This window comes from Scyliorhinus torazame, chromosome 13, assembly GCF_047496885.1.
Source record: "Scyliorhinus torazame isolate Kashiwa2021f chromosome 13, sScyTor2.1, whole genome shotgun sequence".
Taxonomy (NCBI): Eukaryota; Metazoa; Chordata; class Chondrichthyes; order Carcharhiniformes; family Scyliorhinidae; genus Scyliorhinus; species Scyliorhinus torazame.
Window position 1 is genome coordinate 129,241,934 of NC_092719.1, and position 19,671 is coordinate 129,261,604.

At 44.3% G+C, this 19,671-nt stretch overlaps 1 protein-coding gene across 5 annotated transcripts in view; it reads right to left on the reverse strand.

The window, feature by feature from the left end:
- itpr1b (inositol 1,4,5-trisphosphate receptor, type 1b) overlaps window positions 1-19,671 on the reverse strand; it is a 731,378-nt gene that overhangs the window by 284,847 nt on the left and 426,860 nt on the right. For all 5 annotated transcript variants that reach the window (XM_072472138.1, XM_072472140.1, XM_072472139.1 and 2 more), the window contains one exon: window positions 2,969-3,152. In XM_072472138.1, coding sequence (XP_072328239.1) covers window positions 2,969-3,152 — 184 coding nt within the window. The remainder of the gene's footprint in view (window positions 1-2,968; window positions 3,153-19,671) is intronic.

Consider the following 19,671-nt stretch of genomic DNA (forward strand, 5'->3'; position numbering starts at 1 on the left):
AAATATTTAAGTTTCCAGTGCCCTCTGGGGAAGAGAATTCCATAGATTCACCATCCTCTTGTGAAGAAATTCCTCCTCATTTCATTCATAAATGGACTGCCTCTTATTCTGAGACTGTGTACCCTAGTTCTAGACTCAGCAGTCAGGGGAAACATCATGGGCGAGATTCTCCGACCCCCCTGTTGGCGTGCACCCCCCGGCGATTCTCCGGCCCAGATGGGCCGAAGTCCCGCTGCTAGAATGCCTGTCCCGCCGGCGTGGATTAAACCATCTCTCTTACCAGCGGGACAAGGCGGCGCGGGCGGGCTCCGGGGTCCTGGGGGGGGCTCGGGGCGATCTGGCCTCGGGGCCCACCGATCCACAGGCGGGCCTGTGCCGTGGGGGCACTCTTTTCCTTCCGCCTTCGCCATGGTCTCCACCATGGCGGAGGCGGAAGAGACCCCCCTCCACTGCGCATGCGCGGGGATGCCGTGAGTGCCCGCTGACGCTCCCGCGCATGCGCCGCCCGGCAATGTCATTTCCGCGCCAGCTGGCGGGGCACCAAAGGCCTTTCTCGCCAGCTGGCGGGGCGGAAATCAGTCCGGCGCAGGCCTAGCCCCTCAAGGTTAGGGCTCGGCCCCTCAAGATGTGGAGGATTCCGCACCTTTGGGGCGGCGCGATGCCGGACTGATTTGCGTCGTTTTTGACGCCGGTCGGCGGACATCGCGCCGATTGCGGAGAATTTCGCCCCATGTCGACATCTATCCTGTCACACCCCGTTACGAATTTTGTAAATTTCAAAGAGATCACCTCACATCCTTCAGAACTCAAATGAAAACATGCCCAGTTTCCTTAACCTTGCCCCATAAGACAGTCATTTTCAAACTCAGGGTCGCAACCTGCGGGTATCGGGAAGGTGTCGGGAGGGACGGTCATGGGGCCTTCAGTCGTGGGAAAAAATGCCCAATGAGCACGGTCCAGCTTTTAAAAATGCCAGCCATCCCGTGCATATGTGCCTCCTCAGAAGTGCGGAGGCCCGGAACCCAGCGAGGCAGACTGCCTCCTCCTGACGTCAGCGAGCTGAACGAGGAGCAGATTCTTTTTGAAAATCAATGGCGTCTTCTCTCCAGAAGCAGTGGCAGGGAGCAGTTCACGTGCCCTGTATACTGACGTCACCTGCTCTGGATTCAGAACCCATGTGTGTTATATGCAGGAAAGTACTGAAAAAAAACCCTCAAAACTTCAAAAGCATTTGAAGATGAGTTCAAGGACAAACCTCTTTTTTTTCAACGGATGCAGTGAGAACTTATATCATCAGCGGATGTCCATAGCAGAAATGCCAAAGCAAGTGAGATTGTGAGAACCAGGCAAGCTCAGCTGTCCCATTAAAGGTGAGTGAAAATGGTGGGTCACGACGGTGGGCCGGCATGGGTCACGAAGGTCGGCTGGTGCAAGTCCTGAAGGATGGTCGATTCGTAAAAGTGGGTCCCAGGGAAAAAAGTTTGAAAAACACTACTATAGGACAATTCCACCATCTCAGGGATTAGGTTGGTGCACCTCAGTTTCCGAGATGTAGGCGGACATAGAACTGTATTTCTCATTTTATATTGAATTTGCAATATGTTCTTCACATCTACCTGATTTCTCAACAGCCTTGCATCATTAGTCGTAAGGTTTTGTTGAAACAGGCATTGTAACTCCCAGGTCTTTCTCCCAGCCAGCAACTATGAGTGCATAACCCTACTGAGGCACGTAACGGCATTTTGACATTGTGGCACCTTTCAAATGGATTAGAGATGGATGTGTGGTTATTCAGTACATTTTTAAAAATAAATTTAGAGTACCCAATTCATTTTTCCCCCCCCAATTAAGGGGCAATTTTAGTTGGCCAATCCACCTACCCTGCACATCTTTGGGTTATGGCGCCGAAATCCACGAAAACACGGGGAGAATGTGCAAACACCACACGGACAGTGACCCACAGCCGGGATCGAATCTGGGACCTCGGCGTCGTCAGGCAGCAATGCTAACCACTGCGCCACTGTGCTGCCCAGTTATTAAGCACTCTGATGAGAAAGGATTTCACTTACTTAACCTGACTTTATCATTCCAAGCCACTTTCCGAGAATGAATGGTGGAGTTACGTTGAAAATAATCAATCCGGTCTATCATCAGTTCACGGGATAAAGTTAGTTTTGAAGGGAAGGCCTCAAAGCCTGCCTGGCGCACTGGCTTGCCAGTATTCCTTATCCACCTGCCTGCCGACTCAGTGAAAACCCTGCCCTTAGAATGAGCAAATTCAATGCCTCATTCTGTTCCAAGACTGTAAGCCGACATTCAAATTATAAATCTTCCAAATCTTTCTCACAGCAGAAATTGGTGGATGATGTTCCAATCATTGGTTGCACTGGCTGTTGATCAACCATTTCTTCAATCGATTTGGAATCCCTCTCCTCAGGGAGATGGATTCTCCTCATTTCCAGATGGTCAAAAGCACTGCTTTAAACATCAGAGTTTATGGTATTAAAGAAAAAAGCCTTTCCAAACGCACTGGGATCCCAAACTATTCCACTGGTGAGGAAAACACTCACTGGAGAATGAACTTTTAAAGCTGCTTTCAACTCTTGTTCATGGGAGTGTCACTCAGCTTACCTCTATAATAATTTTGCCCTTGTTAATTTCTCACATTTTTATGACGTTTATTTACAGCTGGGACAGCTTTTAAATCTGCTGAGAGCACTTAAGGATTTGATTCATCAGCTCTGATGAATGACAAGAGATGAGAAAACTGCAAAGGCACCTTAAAACTGAAAATGAAGTACTCCTTTCCAATTCCAAAGGCCAATTAGTAGGTCTCAGTACAATTATATGGAGTAATTAAAATTCCAGTTTTGGGATAATAATGGCAATTAGAATAAATAATGAGTCTGCAATGTGCCTGACCAGGTGCGTTTTTGTACACAGGAGTATTCTCCAATCGCGGCCTTACCTCTTTTTCGCACAGGCACGTCCTTCTCTGAAGATTCATCGTCTTTCTTTTTATTACCAAGGTCGCTGGTATTTACAGTCACTGTAGCTTTGATCTCTTGCTGGGCAAGCTTCATGCGGTCATAAAACACCTTGAAGAATTTCTCCGACTTCTTATCTTCGGTCAGGCGGCAGTAAAACGAATGCTGTCAAGATGGAGAAGTGATCAATCAGATATTAATACATCGGATGCTGCTACACCTCATCTGGCTTCTACAACAACAACTTGCATTTATGTAGCACTCTGAATGCAATCAAAACGTCCCAAGGCATTTTGCAGGAGTGAAATCAAACAAAAATGTCAAATCGAGCCACATGCTGATATTAGGTGACCAAACGTCTGGTTGAAGGGGTAGGTTGTAAGGAGTGGCTTAATGGAGGAGATAGAGGCAGAGAGGTTTAAGGAGCGGATTTCCGAGTTTAGGGAATATGACTGCCCATAGTGGAACTACGAAAATAGGGGTAGTACAAGAGGCCAGACTTGAAGGAATGCAGAGAGGCGCACACATTTGTTTGCAGCATTGCAACATTCACTGCAACATTCCCTTACTTTCTCTTCATATCCACGCAGCAAGATGTAAACATCCTTTTGGTTGGTTTATGGTTATTTTGCCTCTTGCTGGGAATCAAGCCCAACCCAGAACAACGGGCCACCTGCTGCTTGGTCTTCAAGGGCTGTGGGGACAGGAGTGGGGTGGCAGAGGCTTGGGGGGGAAAATCGGTGGAATGGGGGGGGGGGGGGGGGGGGTTCTGTTTGGTTGCAGACCGAAAGAAAACTAAAATGGAGAGAAAATATGTTATTGTCATTTCCAATAGAGACAAAAAAAAGCATGAGAATCTTGTTAAAGGGCCAAAGCACAGGCTACAAGCTTCTAGGAATCACTTTCTGATTACGGACCAAATTAAACAAATGATGCCGGGCCTGCTGAATGTTTCCACCATTTTCTGTTTTTATTAAACAGACGTAATGTTGTGCTTCCTGTTACCGCCCTCATTACTCATCACGTAGGTTAAAAATAAGTACTGAAGACAAGGAACTGTGCCTCCCTTGGAGATTTTCCATTCAAAGCCATATTTTATCGAACTTGCTCACACAGGGGAAATCTCCACAGTGAAATTAAGTTTGACACCGACAGTCGCGGAGTTTAAAAATAGACAATATCCTACAGGCCATGGCAACCACACCCTGGATGCATTAGACAAGCATCTTGACAGTGAAGAGACAGATTCATTTTGCCAGGTCCTATCATCCAATTACTCCGGCTCGGAATTTCCCCATCATTGCTACTGCAGCTTCCAAATCAATAAGCGGTAGAATAATAGTGATTATGGGCTGGGATCCTCTGTATTGCCCCAAACAGCCATCGTAACTCAGCAGGAAGAGTTACAACGTTGTCCTCCTACAACTTACAGCAAAAAGAGATTATTGCTACCAGGTTGGGCCACTCAAATGAGACCGGTGAACAACACAGGCAATGGATCAAGTTTGAGTTCTACTTAAAACAGCCCAAAGATTGTTTACCAACAAAAAGGCAGTTTTACTTATGATTTCTGAAATTTTTCCTTGTGCTGTGGCTTCTGGTTCTCCAAGTTCCAATTATATTTCATATTGATAATAAGAAACTAATGAAGTTTTATTAATCCCTGTAGTGGTTTCCTTGAAAACAATTATAAGCTTCAATTTGCCAGACAAACTGGAGAGTTAAGGAACAAGACGCATCACATTGGCGGTGGGCTTTCAGCCTTAGTAGGAAAGTATTGGGTATCATTCTCAACCCAAAAGGGGACTGGGGTTGGGAGTGATATGCAAGGAATATACATCAGAGTGAGAATCAGCGTTGAAAGTTGGTGCACAGTATACGATGGAGCTAGCAAGAGCCCAGAAGCCATTCATCAGCTGAACGAACTGAGCCATTTTAAGGTAAGAGCTCCAAATACAAACTACACCTTTTGAAAAAGTATCTTATTTTTTAACCCATCTTATTTTTATTTACACAACTAGACCATCACATACGGAGAATCAGTAGATTCATTGCACAATTTCTGTTCTTGCAACAGTTGATGAATCATCTGTCATTTCTTTGTGCACAAGTACTCCAGCAAGCCTTTTTTCCAGTTCCCCCTGAAATCATTCTTACTGCATTATGGCTGATGATGACCATTAAACTTAGGGCTCCTACCAACTCTGTTCCATCGCGATTTTCTCAATTGATTACCCAACTCTATCTGACCTTTTGCTAATGATAATACATTTCAAGTAACACTCCTCAAATTGCTTGGACTCAGTGCATCTACCTTCAGTCTTGTCACAAACAGAGTAGGATTCCTTCCCCTCCTTGCCTTCAGCAGTACAGAGAAAAATATTTTTCCATTTAATCTTAAAAGGATAAAATTTGCAGTCCCGCAGAGATAGGAAAATTTTACTCTTGATGGTTTCTTCATGATTTTTCTAGTCGAAGCAGCATTAACATTTACCTCTGCTTAACCTAATAACCTTTTGACTTAACCATCTCCAGTGACCTCAAGTGAATCATCCACATCTCTACTTTTAAAGCTGATTCCAGAAAGTCTGATGTCCTCATTTGGGCCAGTACTTTTTTTTTTTCACTCCTCAACTACGCTTGGTTTTCTGTAAAGCCAGAGTCCATTCAAGTTTGAACACTGCTACCAAATCTTGAAAGCTCCTCCCCACTCTCTTGCATCTCCCGACAATGGGTGGAAAAACAAATGGTTGTTTTCACAGGCAACCTCCCTCAACTTTGACCTTGAGCCGCTCGCTCAATTTAAAAAAAAAATTCTTCGCCCCTCTCATTCTTTCTGAACAGAAAATGGGTTGGACAAAATGTTCTACCTCCCCCTTAGATCCTCTCTCTGTTGAACAAGTTCCCTTCTTATTTTCTTTCTTTCCCCTCCCCTCCTCCAACCCCCCCATCGAAAACCTTGTTTCCTTCCACCTTTCCATCATGTAGGCATTTAAAAACACCAAAACAGGACATCTTTCAATAATAGCAACTTCCCTGATTTACCTCATTTCTTATTCTGTTCAACCTTGATGGTGTCCTATAATTTTGACCTTTGCCCAATACTATTGTTTTCAATTCAAAAAGCAAAGGCATTTTGTACGTAGTGCTAGGCACAGCTCATAATAACCTCCCCTCTCCACCCCTCAAAAAAAAATACTTGTCCTTTGGAATCTTGACTTATTTTTGGCTCTCTCAGTCAGTCAGCAGAATGTCCATGTACTTTTCTATCTTCCCGACAGAAAACTTCCTCATAAATACCATTTGAAAGAAAGTGAAGTTACTGAATGGATTTAAGAACTCAGATAAAAGTCTTGGTAGTACATCGGATCCAATCCTGCCCTCTGTTGTAGGCCATAAAATTAGAACAGGTCACTGTCAGAATGTACATTTCAAGTAACATAAATAGTCCAGCAGTGTTCCATGGGAAGGGCAAGACAAAATTACAGGGCCAGTTTACTTTTATTAAATTCCTACTGAGTATAATGCAATATATTTGAGCACTTGTATACATGTTGAACTTGGCTTCTATACAGAATTCTGTCTCTCTTTCACTGGATAGAAGTGGTTATGTAACACAGCAAAATGGAGTCAGGTTAGATAGTGTGTGAAAAGATAAGCAGTAGGGACAAATCTTGATTTTCCTCGAAATGATGCCGAGTGACCTCCCCAAAACGCTAATTAAACCTTTTCCATCTTAATCCTGCTTGGCTACAGAAATCTTGTTCCAGTAAGCATAGTTACTGCTCGGGCACCTTGTCAACTTAAGAAAAACTGAGTCACCAAGGTTTTGCATGCACCCTTGGCATCCCGGTTGAGTTCACTTGTAGCTTTCATTGACCACAGTTCAACAAGGCTATGAGGGGCTTCCTTCCTGTGCTGAGATAGTATTCTGCATTGCTGTATTAGCAATGTGAACCAGCACTTCCTGAACTTTGAACATTTTTGAACAAGATTTTGTCAGTGTTAGTCTTTTTACATCAATCATTTCTCCTCAAATCACTCCACTTTAATTATCAGCCCATCAACAGATCACTACTCTGCTGGAGAAGACCACATTCATCTTATCCTGAAACATGTCTTACTTAAAAGAATCACCCAAGGAGCTGTATCCAAAAGGTTCAGATTATAAACGTGGTAAGAGAGCTGAAAGGGAACCACTTGCAGGAACCTCAAAGCTTAAAGTAATGCTACTTACGATAGACCTGTCAGCCCCTTAAGTCCTGCCTCCCCTTCACCTGCAATTTTTGAGAGTCCTTTTGCTCCAGGTTTCTCTGGGCCTGCAGTCAATACTCATCTAGCTGTGCTACATAACACTTCTATCCAGTGAAAGAGAGACAGAATTCTACTATATAGAAGACAAGTTCAGCATGTATACAAGTGCTCAAATATATTGCATTATACTCAGTAGGAATTTAATAAAAGTAAACTGGCCCTGTAATTTTGTCTTGCCCTTCTTATGGAACACTACTGGGTTATTTATGTGAATTCATGAGCTTACTCTACAGCAAACAAGGAGCATAGATTCCTATTCCATAACCATGTGGTGCAGTATTTTGGAGCAATCAGGAATACTCGGCAATCAAAATGTTTATGAACTGTTAAATAAGTTAAAAGCCCATGGTGTTAAGGGTAAGATCCTGGCATGGATAGCGGATTGGCTGACTGGCAGAAGGCAGAGAGTGGGGATAAAGGGGTCTTTTTCAGGATGGCAGCCGGTGACTAGTGGTGTGCCTCAGGGGTCTGTGCTGGGACCACAACTTTTCACAATATACATTAATGATCTGGAAGAAGGAACTGAAGGCACTGTTGCTAAGTTTGCAGATGATACACAGATCTGTAGAGGGACAGGTAATATTGAGGAAGCAAGGGGGCTGCAGAAGGATTTGGACAAGCTAGGAGAGTGGGCAATGAAGTGGCAAATGAAATACAATGTGGAAACGTGTGAGGTTATGCATTTTGGAAGGAGGAATTTAGGCACAGACTATTTTCTAAATGGGGAAATGCTTAGGAAATCAGAAGCACAAAGAGACTTGGGAGTCCTTGTCGACAGTTAAGAAGGCAAATGCAATGTTAGCATTCATGTCAAGAGGACTAGAATATAAGACCAGGGATGAACTTCTGAGGCTGTATAAGGCTCTGGTCAGACCCCATTTGGAGTATTGTGAGCAGTTTTGGGCCCCGTGTCTAAGGAAGGATGTGCTGGCCTTGGAAAGGGTCCAGAGGAGGTTCACAAGAATGATCCCTGGAATGAAGAACTTGTCGTATGAGGAACGATTGAGGACTCTGGGTCTGTACTCATTCGAGTTTAGAAGGATGAGGGGGGAATTTTATTGAAACTTACAGGATACTGCGAGGCCTGGATAGAGTGGATGTTTCCACTTGTATGAAAAACTAGAACCAGAGGACACAATCTCAGACTAAAGGGACGATCCTTTAAAACTGAGATGAGGAGGAATTTCTTCAGCCAGAGGGTGGTGAATCTGTGGAACTCTTTACCGCAGAACATAGAACAGCACAGCACAGAACAGGCCCTTCGGCCCTCAATGTTGTGCCAAGCATTGTCCGAAAACAAGATCAAGCTATCCCACTCCCTGTCATTCTGGTGTGCTCCATGTGCCTATCCAATAACCGCTTGAAAGTTCCTAAAGTGTCCGACTCCACTATCACAGCAGGCAGTCCATTCCACGCCCTAACCACTCTCTGAGTAATGAACCTACCTCGGACATCCCTCCTATATCTCCCACCCTGAATCTTATAGTCATGCCCCCTTGTAACAGCTATATCCACCCGAGGAAATAGTCTCTGAACGTCCACTCTATCTATCCCCCTCATTATCTTATAAACCTCTATCAAGTCGACTCTCATCCTCCTCCGCTCCAAAGAGAAAAGCCCTAGCTCCCTCAACCTTTCCTCATAAGACCTATCCTCCAATCCAGGCAGCATCCTGGTAAATCTCCTTTGCACCCTTTTCAATGCTTCCACATCCTATAGTGAGGTGACCAGAACTGCACACAATACTCCAAACGTGGTCTCACCAGGGTCATGTATAGTTGCAGCATAACCCCGCGGCTCTTAAACTCAATCCCCCCGTTAATAAATGCTAACACACTATTAGCCTTCTTCACGGCTCTATCCACTTGAGTGGCAACCTTCAGAGATCTGTGGACATGAACCCCCAGATCTCTGTTCCTTCACATTCCTCAGAACCCTGCCGTTGACCCTGTGATCCGCATTCAAATTTTTTCTACCAAAATGAATCACCTCGCACTTATCAGGGTTAAACTCCATCTGCCATTTTTCGGCCCAGCTCTGCATCCTATCAATGTCTCTTTGCAGCCTACATCAGCCCTCTGCCTCATCCACTACTCCATCAATCTTGGTATCATCAGCAAATTTACTGCAGAGGCTGTGGAGGCCAAATCATGGAGTGTCTTTAAGACAGAGAGAGATAGGTTCTTGATTAATAAGGGGATCAGGGGTTATGGGGAGAAGGCAGGAGAATGGGGATGAGAAAATATCAGCCATGATTGAATGGCGGAGCAGACTTGAGGGGCCGAGTGGCCTCATTCTGCTCCTATGTCTTCTGGTCTTATGGAATGAAAGACTCAATGGCGTTCCTTCTATTACAAGGTCAGGAGTGAGGATGTTTGCGGATGATTAAACATGGCTCACTTCATTCATAACTCCTCCAATAATCATACAGCTCATGCATGCTTACAGCTGAATCTGGAGAACACTCAGGTTTGGAGTGATGTTGAGGGTAGGGGACAGTTGATCTTTGAATCTGATAGATTACAAATAGTATGGAGGCTATCACACAGCCTTGCTTGCCAATGGTCTGGATTTTGAAGGTGCATGTTTCAGATCTCTTACCCAAGATAGTTGCAGCCATATCATCACAAAGTAATTATGATTTAAGTTTCTTGGACACAAACCTTTGGGGCACAATCCACAGAGACTTAATGTATTGAGCCAAATGCTTTGGTCAGATCGATGAAGGCAATCAATAGTTTTTGGTGTTGTTCTCAACATTTTCTTCAGATTTTTCTGGCAACGAAGATCACATCGGAAATTTGTGTAGATTTTAATGAGTGTCTGAAAGGAGGAGAGGGAGGCCTGGGCTACATTCAGAATGAACATTAAGGACGTGGAAAAAGCCTAGTTCGGAGGACCACAGAAATAAGTAAAGTCGCCATAGTTCCAGACAACCATAGGTTGCTTTTCCATTTGAGGATCATTACACCTCAGACCAGGGGCAAGGTTGAGAGAGTGGGGCCTTCATGAATAATCTCAGCCAGTACAGGAATGGAACCAACACTGATGGCCGTACTCTGCATCACGGACCAGTTGTCTAGCCAACTGAGCTAAACCAAACTGGGCGTTGTAAAACTTGTTAGAGAGGGGTAGGCCATGGAGGTATTTGAAAGTCTAGGGTCTGGATTCTCCGCCGGCGGGATGCTCTGTTTAGCCGGCAGCCTGGGGGTTTCCAGACGGCGTATGGCTGCCCCACAATGAGAAACCCCATTGACCAGCCAGCATAATGGAGCATCCCGTCGGCATGCTGAAACAGAAATGTGGCTCGGCAGCCCGGGGGGTGGGTGGGGATCCAGCCCAAGATGGAGGTTTTAAAAATTGAAATGCTGTCAGTGTCGGTCAGCAAGTGAGTGAGGGAGACGCAAGAGTCCAGGTGCAAGCAGCAGAGTTCTGCGTAAGTCTATACAGAGGCTGTAAGATAGGAGGCCAGCCAAGCGAGCATTGACATAGAGTATAGAGCTAACAGAGATGGCTTAGGCTTTGAATCTTCTATCCAATGCTACTATAGCAGCATCATGATCAACATATGAACAGCAGCACTTCCAAGATGATTCTCCACATCTTCACAGGACAATATGACTTGGATGAGGAAGTGGAAGGCTGGATTAGTAAGTTTGCTGATGACACAAAGGTTGGGGGTTATAGATAGTGTTGAGGGTTGTTGCAGGTTACAGCAGGGATGAGAAGTGGCAGATGGAGTTCAACCTTGATAAATGTGAAGTGATTCATTTTGGAAGGTTGAATCTGAATGCTGAATACAGGGTTAATGGCAGGTTTCTTGGAAGTGTGGAGGAATGGAGGGATCTTGGGGTCCACGTACATAGATCTCTCAAAGTTGCCACCTATGTTGATAGGGTTGTTAAGGAGGCGTATGGTGTGTTGGCTTTCATTAACATGGGGATTGAGTTTAAGAGCCGCGAGGTTTTGCTGCAGCTTTATAAAACCCTGGTTAGACCAGACTTGGAATATTGTGTCCAGTTCTGGCCGCCTCATTATAGGAAGGATGTGGATGCTTAGGAGAGGGTATAGAGGAGATTTACCAGGATGCTGCCTGGACTGGAAGGCATGTCTTATGAAGAAAGATTGAGGGAGCGAAGGCTTTTCTCACTGGAGTGAAAAAGGAAGAGAGGTGACTTGATAGAGGTGTACAAGGTGATGAGAGGCATGGATAGAGTGGATAGCCAGAGACTTTTCCCCAGCGTGGAAATGGCTGTCACGAGGGGACATAATTTTAAGGTGATTGAAGGAAGGTATAAGGGAGATATCAGAGGTAGGTTCTTTACACAGAGTGGTGGGTGTCAGAGTTATTAGGGACGTTTAAGCGACTCTTAAACAGGCACATGGACAGCAGTAAATTGAAGGGGTGTAGGTTAGGTTGATCTTCGATTAGGATAAATGGTCGGCACAACATCGTGGGCTGAAGGGCCTGTACTGTTCTATGTTCTAATAGTTCATCAATGTCCCCCTGCATCCCAGGAGCAGTAAAATCGTATTTGTCCCTTTTACAGAAGATACACATGTAATCTCAAGTACCCATCCCAGTCTCCATGCACGTGCAACTATTAAAATAGCCAATAGCCAGGCAGAAAGCCTCTGAATCAGCAATTTCCCACAAACAAGATCTAACCAGAGTAAAATCGCTCAATTATTAACAGCTCACAAATCTTAACTGGAAAGGCTGCTTTAAATTGTGTAATCTCTAATTGTTTAAGTTGTGTAATTTTTCTCCACAAAGTTGGTAACTAAATTTATTGATTTCAACTGAAATGAACAGCGGGTGGGAGGCATTACTGAGTTATACACCACGAGTAAAATTTGCTTTCCACTTGACTCCCACTCTCAACTTGACATATCTGCATACGGGCATCAATAGTCAATCCAGCTTTATAAAAGTTTCTTGTATTCTAATTTCACCAGATGATGGATGCCACTTAACCAGCTATTGGTTATGAGATTTCAATATGCAACTGACAGGGCAATTAGAATTAGTCTTCAGCACTGCAGTTTAACATCCTTGACAGTGTCAGTGCTTCTTCTCCATGTAGCCTTGGTAAAACAAACGTTTTTCAACGCCTGCAATCCTTCCGGAATAGAAAATGTGCCTGAAGCATTTTCATTCAGAACTTGGAAAGCCCTGTGTCATTGCGTGGGTGATGTGGGGGAAGCTACCACCCAGTTGATATCAGCCTGGAACAGCTCATTTCCATAGCAACAGTCACCATATACAGAAGCTAGCACTGTATGAAATCAGTGATAAAGTTCCATCGCAATGAAGCCCTCTTTCCCCTTGCAACATTCCCTCCCACCACATGCCCATACATGTGTCGCTCTGCATTAATAAGGGCTTCCGATAGTCTTTTTTGCAGGCAGGGGGCAGTTGGAGAGACAAAATTCTGATTGCAAAGTTCAATGTTCAGAACCTCACTTATCAATGTCTCAAGGCAGGAATAATTCAAAAGAGAATTGGAAACCTAATTGACATGGAAAGATTTGCAAGGCTTTGGATAAGTGTTTGGGGTGGGGGTAAGTGGGATTAATTGGGAGGTTCTGTCAAAGACCTGGCCAAAAGGCCTTTTGTGCTATTTCATTCTGCATAGCTAATAAAAAGGATATTTTGCAACCCGGGACATCGTCCCCTCATTTGGGGGTGGGGGGGGGGGGGGGTTTGAAAAATTTGGAAGCAGCTTTTAAAAACCAGATTGCTGCAGATTGGCTACATTCGGTTTAATAGACAGCATGAGAGCTATAAAATGTGTTTTCTTTTTTAAACTGCTGTCAAAAGTACTGCACTGCGATTAACTGTTCCCCTCTTCACCTGATAATTTATGGAGTTTGAGCTTGTCGGTTCGCATGATCCACCTTAGTCAATAGTTTTAAGCGCAGAATCACTGCCAGGTTTCCAGAGAGCTGCCTGCCTCTCTCAAAGAACAGACCCAGATAAAAGTGAGGGGACAGTCTGGACACAGACTTGAGCAATATCTACATCCAAGAAAGAAGAAACAAGAGAGACAGTGGCACCAATGAACCTCGCAAGGTTTCCACTGGCTTGCATAGAATTAAACAGCATTTATCTTTTCGCACAGGCAGCCAGGCTTTGACAGAAAGCAAAGGCTGCAGCAAAGTGAAAAGTTTTAATGAGGCCAATTTATATCCTACAGCTCCCCTCCAGTTCCCAGCTCCACTGCAGCATCTGATTCAGTCGGAAAGCAGTACAGCTTTGCCAATGGAAAACCCTAGAATGCTGCCACGTAGAGTTCAAGGCAGCTCACGCCAGCCTCTCCCAATGACATTGCTGATAAAAGTTTCAGCTCACATGCCCTGCAGTGCAGCACCCTCCATTATTCATGTCCTCTGTATATCTGGCAAGTTAACCTGAAATGAGTGATGACCGAGCAGCGTGGGCTGCAGTCCAGCCAACACAGCTGCTCACACGCTGTTTACCGAAAATGTTTGCTTTTTTGGGTGTTGGCGGGGTGACTGACTGGGAATGTCGCACCACACAGGGAAATTAAGTGGCTGAAATGAAACAGCCCCTTCCCTCACAGGAAATTGCAGTGCTGATAAGGTGAAAATGTTAAATGGTATGCGTTGTTCCATTCTGGCCCGGCTCCAAGAATGAAAGAAAAATGATTTTGCTTTTCTCGTTGCATATTTGCCCCTCACCTTCCAAGAGGTGGCCGTTAACAACCTCAAGGGGGATCAATGATGAAAAGTCACTGAGCCCAACAGTGTAATGAAGCCGAATGGCCTCACACTGTGAAATGACAGGGCTGCTGAAGCACCCGGGATTATTGACTGACTGCATTGGCTGACAATTCAGTTCCCTTAGGTGATTCTTTCCAGCGAGCAGTCCCGCTGATGTAAGGGGGCAAAATACACAATCTTCAAAAAAAGTTCATGGCAGACAAGTAAGCAAACATAAAAACGATGTATGCGTCCTGGAGCCTGGCCCCCAAACTCCCTTTTCAAACAGTGTCTAGGGACCTTTGGTGTCCTTTCTCTTCTCAAGCAGGATGGCTTGCCCAGACAACCAATTTTGCCTCAATTCCAAGTCTAACAAACTCTGGTGTGGAGTTTTTCTTTTTTTATCCATTCATGGGATGTGGGCATCACTGACCAAGCCAGCATTTATTGCCCATCATTAATTGCCCTCGAGAAGGTGGTGGCGATTTGCCTTGAACCGCTGCACTGCCTGTGATGTAGGGAGACCCACAGTGCTGTTAGGGAGGGAGTTCTAGGAATGTGGTCCAGAGACAGTGTAGGAGCAGTGATATATTTCCAAGCCAGGACAGTGAGTGACTTGGAGGGGAACCTCCAGGTGGCGGCGTTCCCATGTGCCTGCTGCCCTTGCTCTTTCAGCCGGCTGTGGTCATGGGTTTGCGTGGTGCTGTCTAAGGAGGCTTGGTGAGTTCCGACAGTGCATTTTGTAAATGGTCCACACTGCTGCCACTTTTAGTCGGTGGTGGAGGAAGTGTGCCTACCCAGTACTGGCAATCTTAGTCTAGTGACCATATCTTCAGTTAGCTGTTCTAACTCAGCAATTAACTAATACAGGGGCAGGTTCAAGCATTGAATGGTTTTAAAATTGGCATCTCAGCAATTGTTATTGGAGAAGACTACTTTTAGGGGCAATTCTTTTGCCCATCGATCTGCACAGAAACAAAAATCAGGATCTTTTGTTTGAGACCCTGTGCAGGGAAACCTAGTTGCATTTCCCTCGATTGTCCCATTTACATTATTGGGCTTCTTTTCAGAGGAACCCATTTCACCATGTACTTGTGCATCATCGTTTAGGCCATAAGTGGATAGGGGCCATCACCAAGATGCCTGTGCCACTGTGTGAAATGTCTAACGAATGCAAAGTCGCACCCATAGACTTACCAATGTTGTCACAGGTCTTCTCTGGTACCAGGAACCAATGAAAGTCACGGTGCAAGCATGTACAGAGAGATCGAGAGTGTAGCATGCTTGTGATCAGAGAAAAAAAAGAAAGCCCAACATGTGGCGATATTTCCTGCCTTCGGAGAAAATCCCCTTCAAAATCTACTGGTTTTGCCAATGTTCTGGAGTTTTCAGGAATTGAAAATTCATTTTCTAGATACTGAAACCCTACATTTCAGAAGGAGGCCATTCGACCCATTGAGTCTGCAGTGGCCATCCAAAAGGGCACCCTACCTAGGCCCACTGCCCTGCCCTAACCCCATAAACCCAACTAACTTGCACATCTTTGGACTGCTGCTAGCAACCAGAGTGAAACAAAATCATGTGCATTTAAAAAAATAATATCTTTTTAACTGCTTGGTTTAATATTGGGTGAAGAAGGCGGTTGAGGAACTTCAAATGTTAGTCAAACAGGTAATGAAGAATCCTTTTACTATGCAATGGGTTTGGCAAGGCAGAAATCACCAGGTTGGATGCAGTAACTAATCAACGATGGGAGTGGACCAAATTGAGGTTCCGTGATCAAATCGCCAGGAGTGTGCCCAACCAGAGCTGGCAATCCTACCTTTATTGACCATGTTACCTGTCCTAGCTCAGCCTGCACTGCCATCCAATGCTTTATTCCCCCCAAACCCTCATCCTCCCTCTGAAAATACGGCGATGCTCTGAGGGAAAGTTTGCTTCATCGAAGGTACCATGTTAGCACAAGATGTTATTTTGGCCTGGTGCCTGGTTTACCCAACAATAACTAGGGTGGCTTCATTGTAATAAATGGTGTTTTAAATGGAGACAGCAACACAGAATTTGCTGTTACATGCACTGCAGATGGGCCATGACTCACGAGTGAGCATTTATTATACAATGGTACATCCAAGAGATATCGGGGGAGGTGAGGAGGCAATTTTGGAATGAAATACTGCAATTGTCACTTCGTATTAAACGACACATTCTGCCAGCCATAAAATGATAACTATCTTAGTTGATTCAGGCTATCAGAATACCTGGCAGGTAATTATCAAAGCACCAGCACAAAGTCAACATTTAACCCTAATATGAAAAGACTTTGAATACAATTTATTCCACAGCTCATTTTCTCCTAAGCAGGCCATCAAATCACTAACATTTGCAAATGAATTCCCCCCCCTCTCCCTTTTCCAATGACAAGCTAACTCCTATCGCTTTGAAAGGTGAAAAAAAATGTAAGAGCTCATTAAAAAACCTCCCACTTTCAAAAAGCTCTTGTGTGCTGCGCAGTGAGTGAGAAAACAGGATATAAATAGACGTTATATAACATCTCTTTGTTGATTTCAGTGCTGGAGAGAAATGCGAATGACCTTGTTTTGAGACTCAGCTGCCCGTGTCTAACCATTGATAGGTTTATTTCCCATATTTGGAGATCATCTGACCAGAGCCCTCCTGTTAAGCATGTGAAAGTCTAAAAGGCCATTATATAAGGGCTTCAGGTTTCCATGGTTTTCAGGATTTAATGACTACCAACTCACGCCAAGGCGACTGCAATGGAGAAGGGTTGTGGGGATAAAATTAATTTGGCCGAGCCACCAGTCAAACCACAACAGCCAATCCCAAGTGATCTCTCCTTTATTTGAGACTGTTCCCAGGATTAACAGTTCACCTTAATCCAGATACTGCGTTGGTGGTGTGCATATCTCATTCTCTTTACTCTGTGGATCAAAGGCCTTTTGTTAAAACAGAACACATCACATCAGACCGGTTCGGAAGCTTGCTCACCAGATACCAGCATCCTGAGCGCATGCCATTACTTGTTGCTTTATACCACATCCTTGAAACAATAACCAAACCCCCCCGTCCCCAAGTAAAAATGGAAAAATGCTAAACAAGACCTCGCTTGTTCCAGCTCTTCTTCCAGTCAAGCCTTCCCAATAAAAGAATAAATATGTCACGGCTCAGGGTCCCATTGATCCAGCCAATTTGTGTACAGTAGCCGATAGTGTCGGCTCAATGTTCGATCACTCAGTAGTAACATGCCACAAGGTACCGACACAATCATACTGTGCAAATACGGCATGCAGAAACCAGAATAAACTTTAAGTATGGACATTCCACTTTGGATTTAACATTGCCAAGGTCAGGAATGTTCATTTAATGCATCACTGTGTGTTGCTATTGCTCGATTTTATGGGGACACATTCCATTCTTGAGGCTGCAGGGCATGAAAACTTAATTTTAGAATTACACCAAAAAAAAAGGATCCAGGGATTAAAACGCTGCCAACTGATTTATAGACTTTAATGGGCAAGTTCCTGAGAATTCAACTGCCGCATTGATGCTATCTGCGTATGCTAATTGAAAAATAAAATCAAAACACATCTTGCAGAATACCAAATTCAGGTAAGTCAGTTGGTCTCATGATCTTGACAGGCTGGCTTACCAATTGTTGCGGTTTTATGGAGGCAGGTGTAATGCTTGGCCATTTTACTGCATTAAGAGCATTTTGTAGCAAGAGTTGATTCAAAAATCGCTTTTCATCTTTAGAGGCTTGGCTTGAATGAAATCAAAGGGAGCGAGTGATGCTGTTTTTGTTGACCAGGTTGCAGGTTTGTGGCAGCAAAATGGCAGAAATTAGATTGTGCCAGTGCCACTGGCTGTCCAACATGCCATCTCAAGGAGAGGTTTCCCTATACCAACTGAGGCAGAGGCAACATTGGGACCAGCCACCATGGATACTGAACACCATCATTATTTTCCAGTTAACATGCAAGGCCGGCGTGCCTCTGCATTGGTGACCAACGTGCAGTCCCTGGCCCTCTAATATTGGTCTGCAGTGAAGAGAGTGAATGGATTACAGAGCAGTGGCAGACTAAACATGTACCAAAATGTAGTTCCATTGTATCAATGCATAGGAATGGCTTCCACTCTCTGATTTCTGTGAACAGTCAGCACAAGGCAGTGAAATAAATCAGTCATAATCCCAACCATGTTTGATGCAGAAACCTCATGACAGGTCTTTTTAATGGCGAGGAAAGAGTCATCAAAGAGCACAATTCCAATCTTCTGGACAATGTTGAAAGCAGTATCAACAACACTAGTGGACAAATTTACACCCAGTGAAGGGGTCAGGAATATAACAGTCAAAGAAGGTAAAAAAGTTTGCTTGAACATAATACACACATATTATGTTCATATACAGACAAATCAAGGGAAAGAAACCATGCACAAAATGAAGTGTGAAGCCAACATTCCTTATAATTTCAATTCCCAGCATTAGATAAAGAGATTTTGGGAAGCTTTGAGCAGTGAAATGTTTCCCTTGGACAAAGACACTGTCAGGACGTGGCAACTCTGAATAGGAAGAGATTGTTAATCCCGACTGAGGTGCTGTAATATCTCATGTTTTGACTACACTAACATAAGGACTGTGCACATTGGGCAACATATTATTTTGCGAAAATCTCCACCGTACTGCTTTGTTCAGCATATATTGTCATCTCAGGTTTGCAAGTCACTAAAGGCCTGCACATAGTTATGACATCAAACACGATTAATACCAGTACATACTTGTCTCAGCGAAGAGAAAAGAGCGAAACTTAATTGGAAAGTGTTTGCTACTTTATACCAACATAATAATGCAGCGTTGACATTGTATTCCTGAGTAAAGCGAAAAGCAGCAGGAAGTGAAGAACATGTTACAAGTCGGGACACATGAGAAACAATCAAAAGGCATTCCTGGCTCCTGGTTGACCTGTGTAGCACAGTAGCTTAATATTTAAAAAAAGCTCTGAAGAGTCGTCATACAGACTCGAAACTTCAACTCTGTTTCTCTCTCCACCCATGTTGCCAGGCTGCTGAGTCTTTCCAGCATTTCCCATCTTTATTTAGGTTTCCAGCTTTGGCAGGGTTTGGCTTTTATATTTAAAAAAGTACTCAGGGTGTGGGTATCACTGGAAAGGGCAGCATTTATTGCCCATCCCGAGTTGCCATCGGGAAGGTGGTGCTCTCTTGAACTGCTGTAGTCCATGTGGAGATGCACACTCGTCCTGATAGCTGTGAAGTTCCAGTAGTGACAATGAAGGAATGGTGATTTTTATCTAAGTCAATGGGAATCAGGAGGAAAGCTACCCGTGGTATTGTCATAAATGTAAGAACTGCAAGGGTTAATGAAATGTCGAGAATAGCCACTAGAGGGAGCTACAGTTACAAGCATATAAGGCATTGATGTTCAGCCTTGTGGGAGGGGGGGGGGAGAAAAAGAGAGAAGAGTAGTGCAGGAGTTAGCTAGAGATAGGCTGAAGTCAGGATAGCGTGAGTAAGAGCAGATCATAGTTTATTACAGAATAGAGATTAGTTGTAGATGAGTGTAGTTTATATTAATTATCAACTGTGTATTATTTAGACCCGGGCTCGTGGC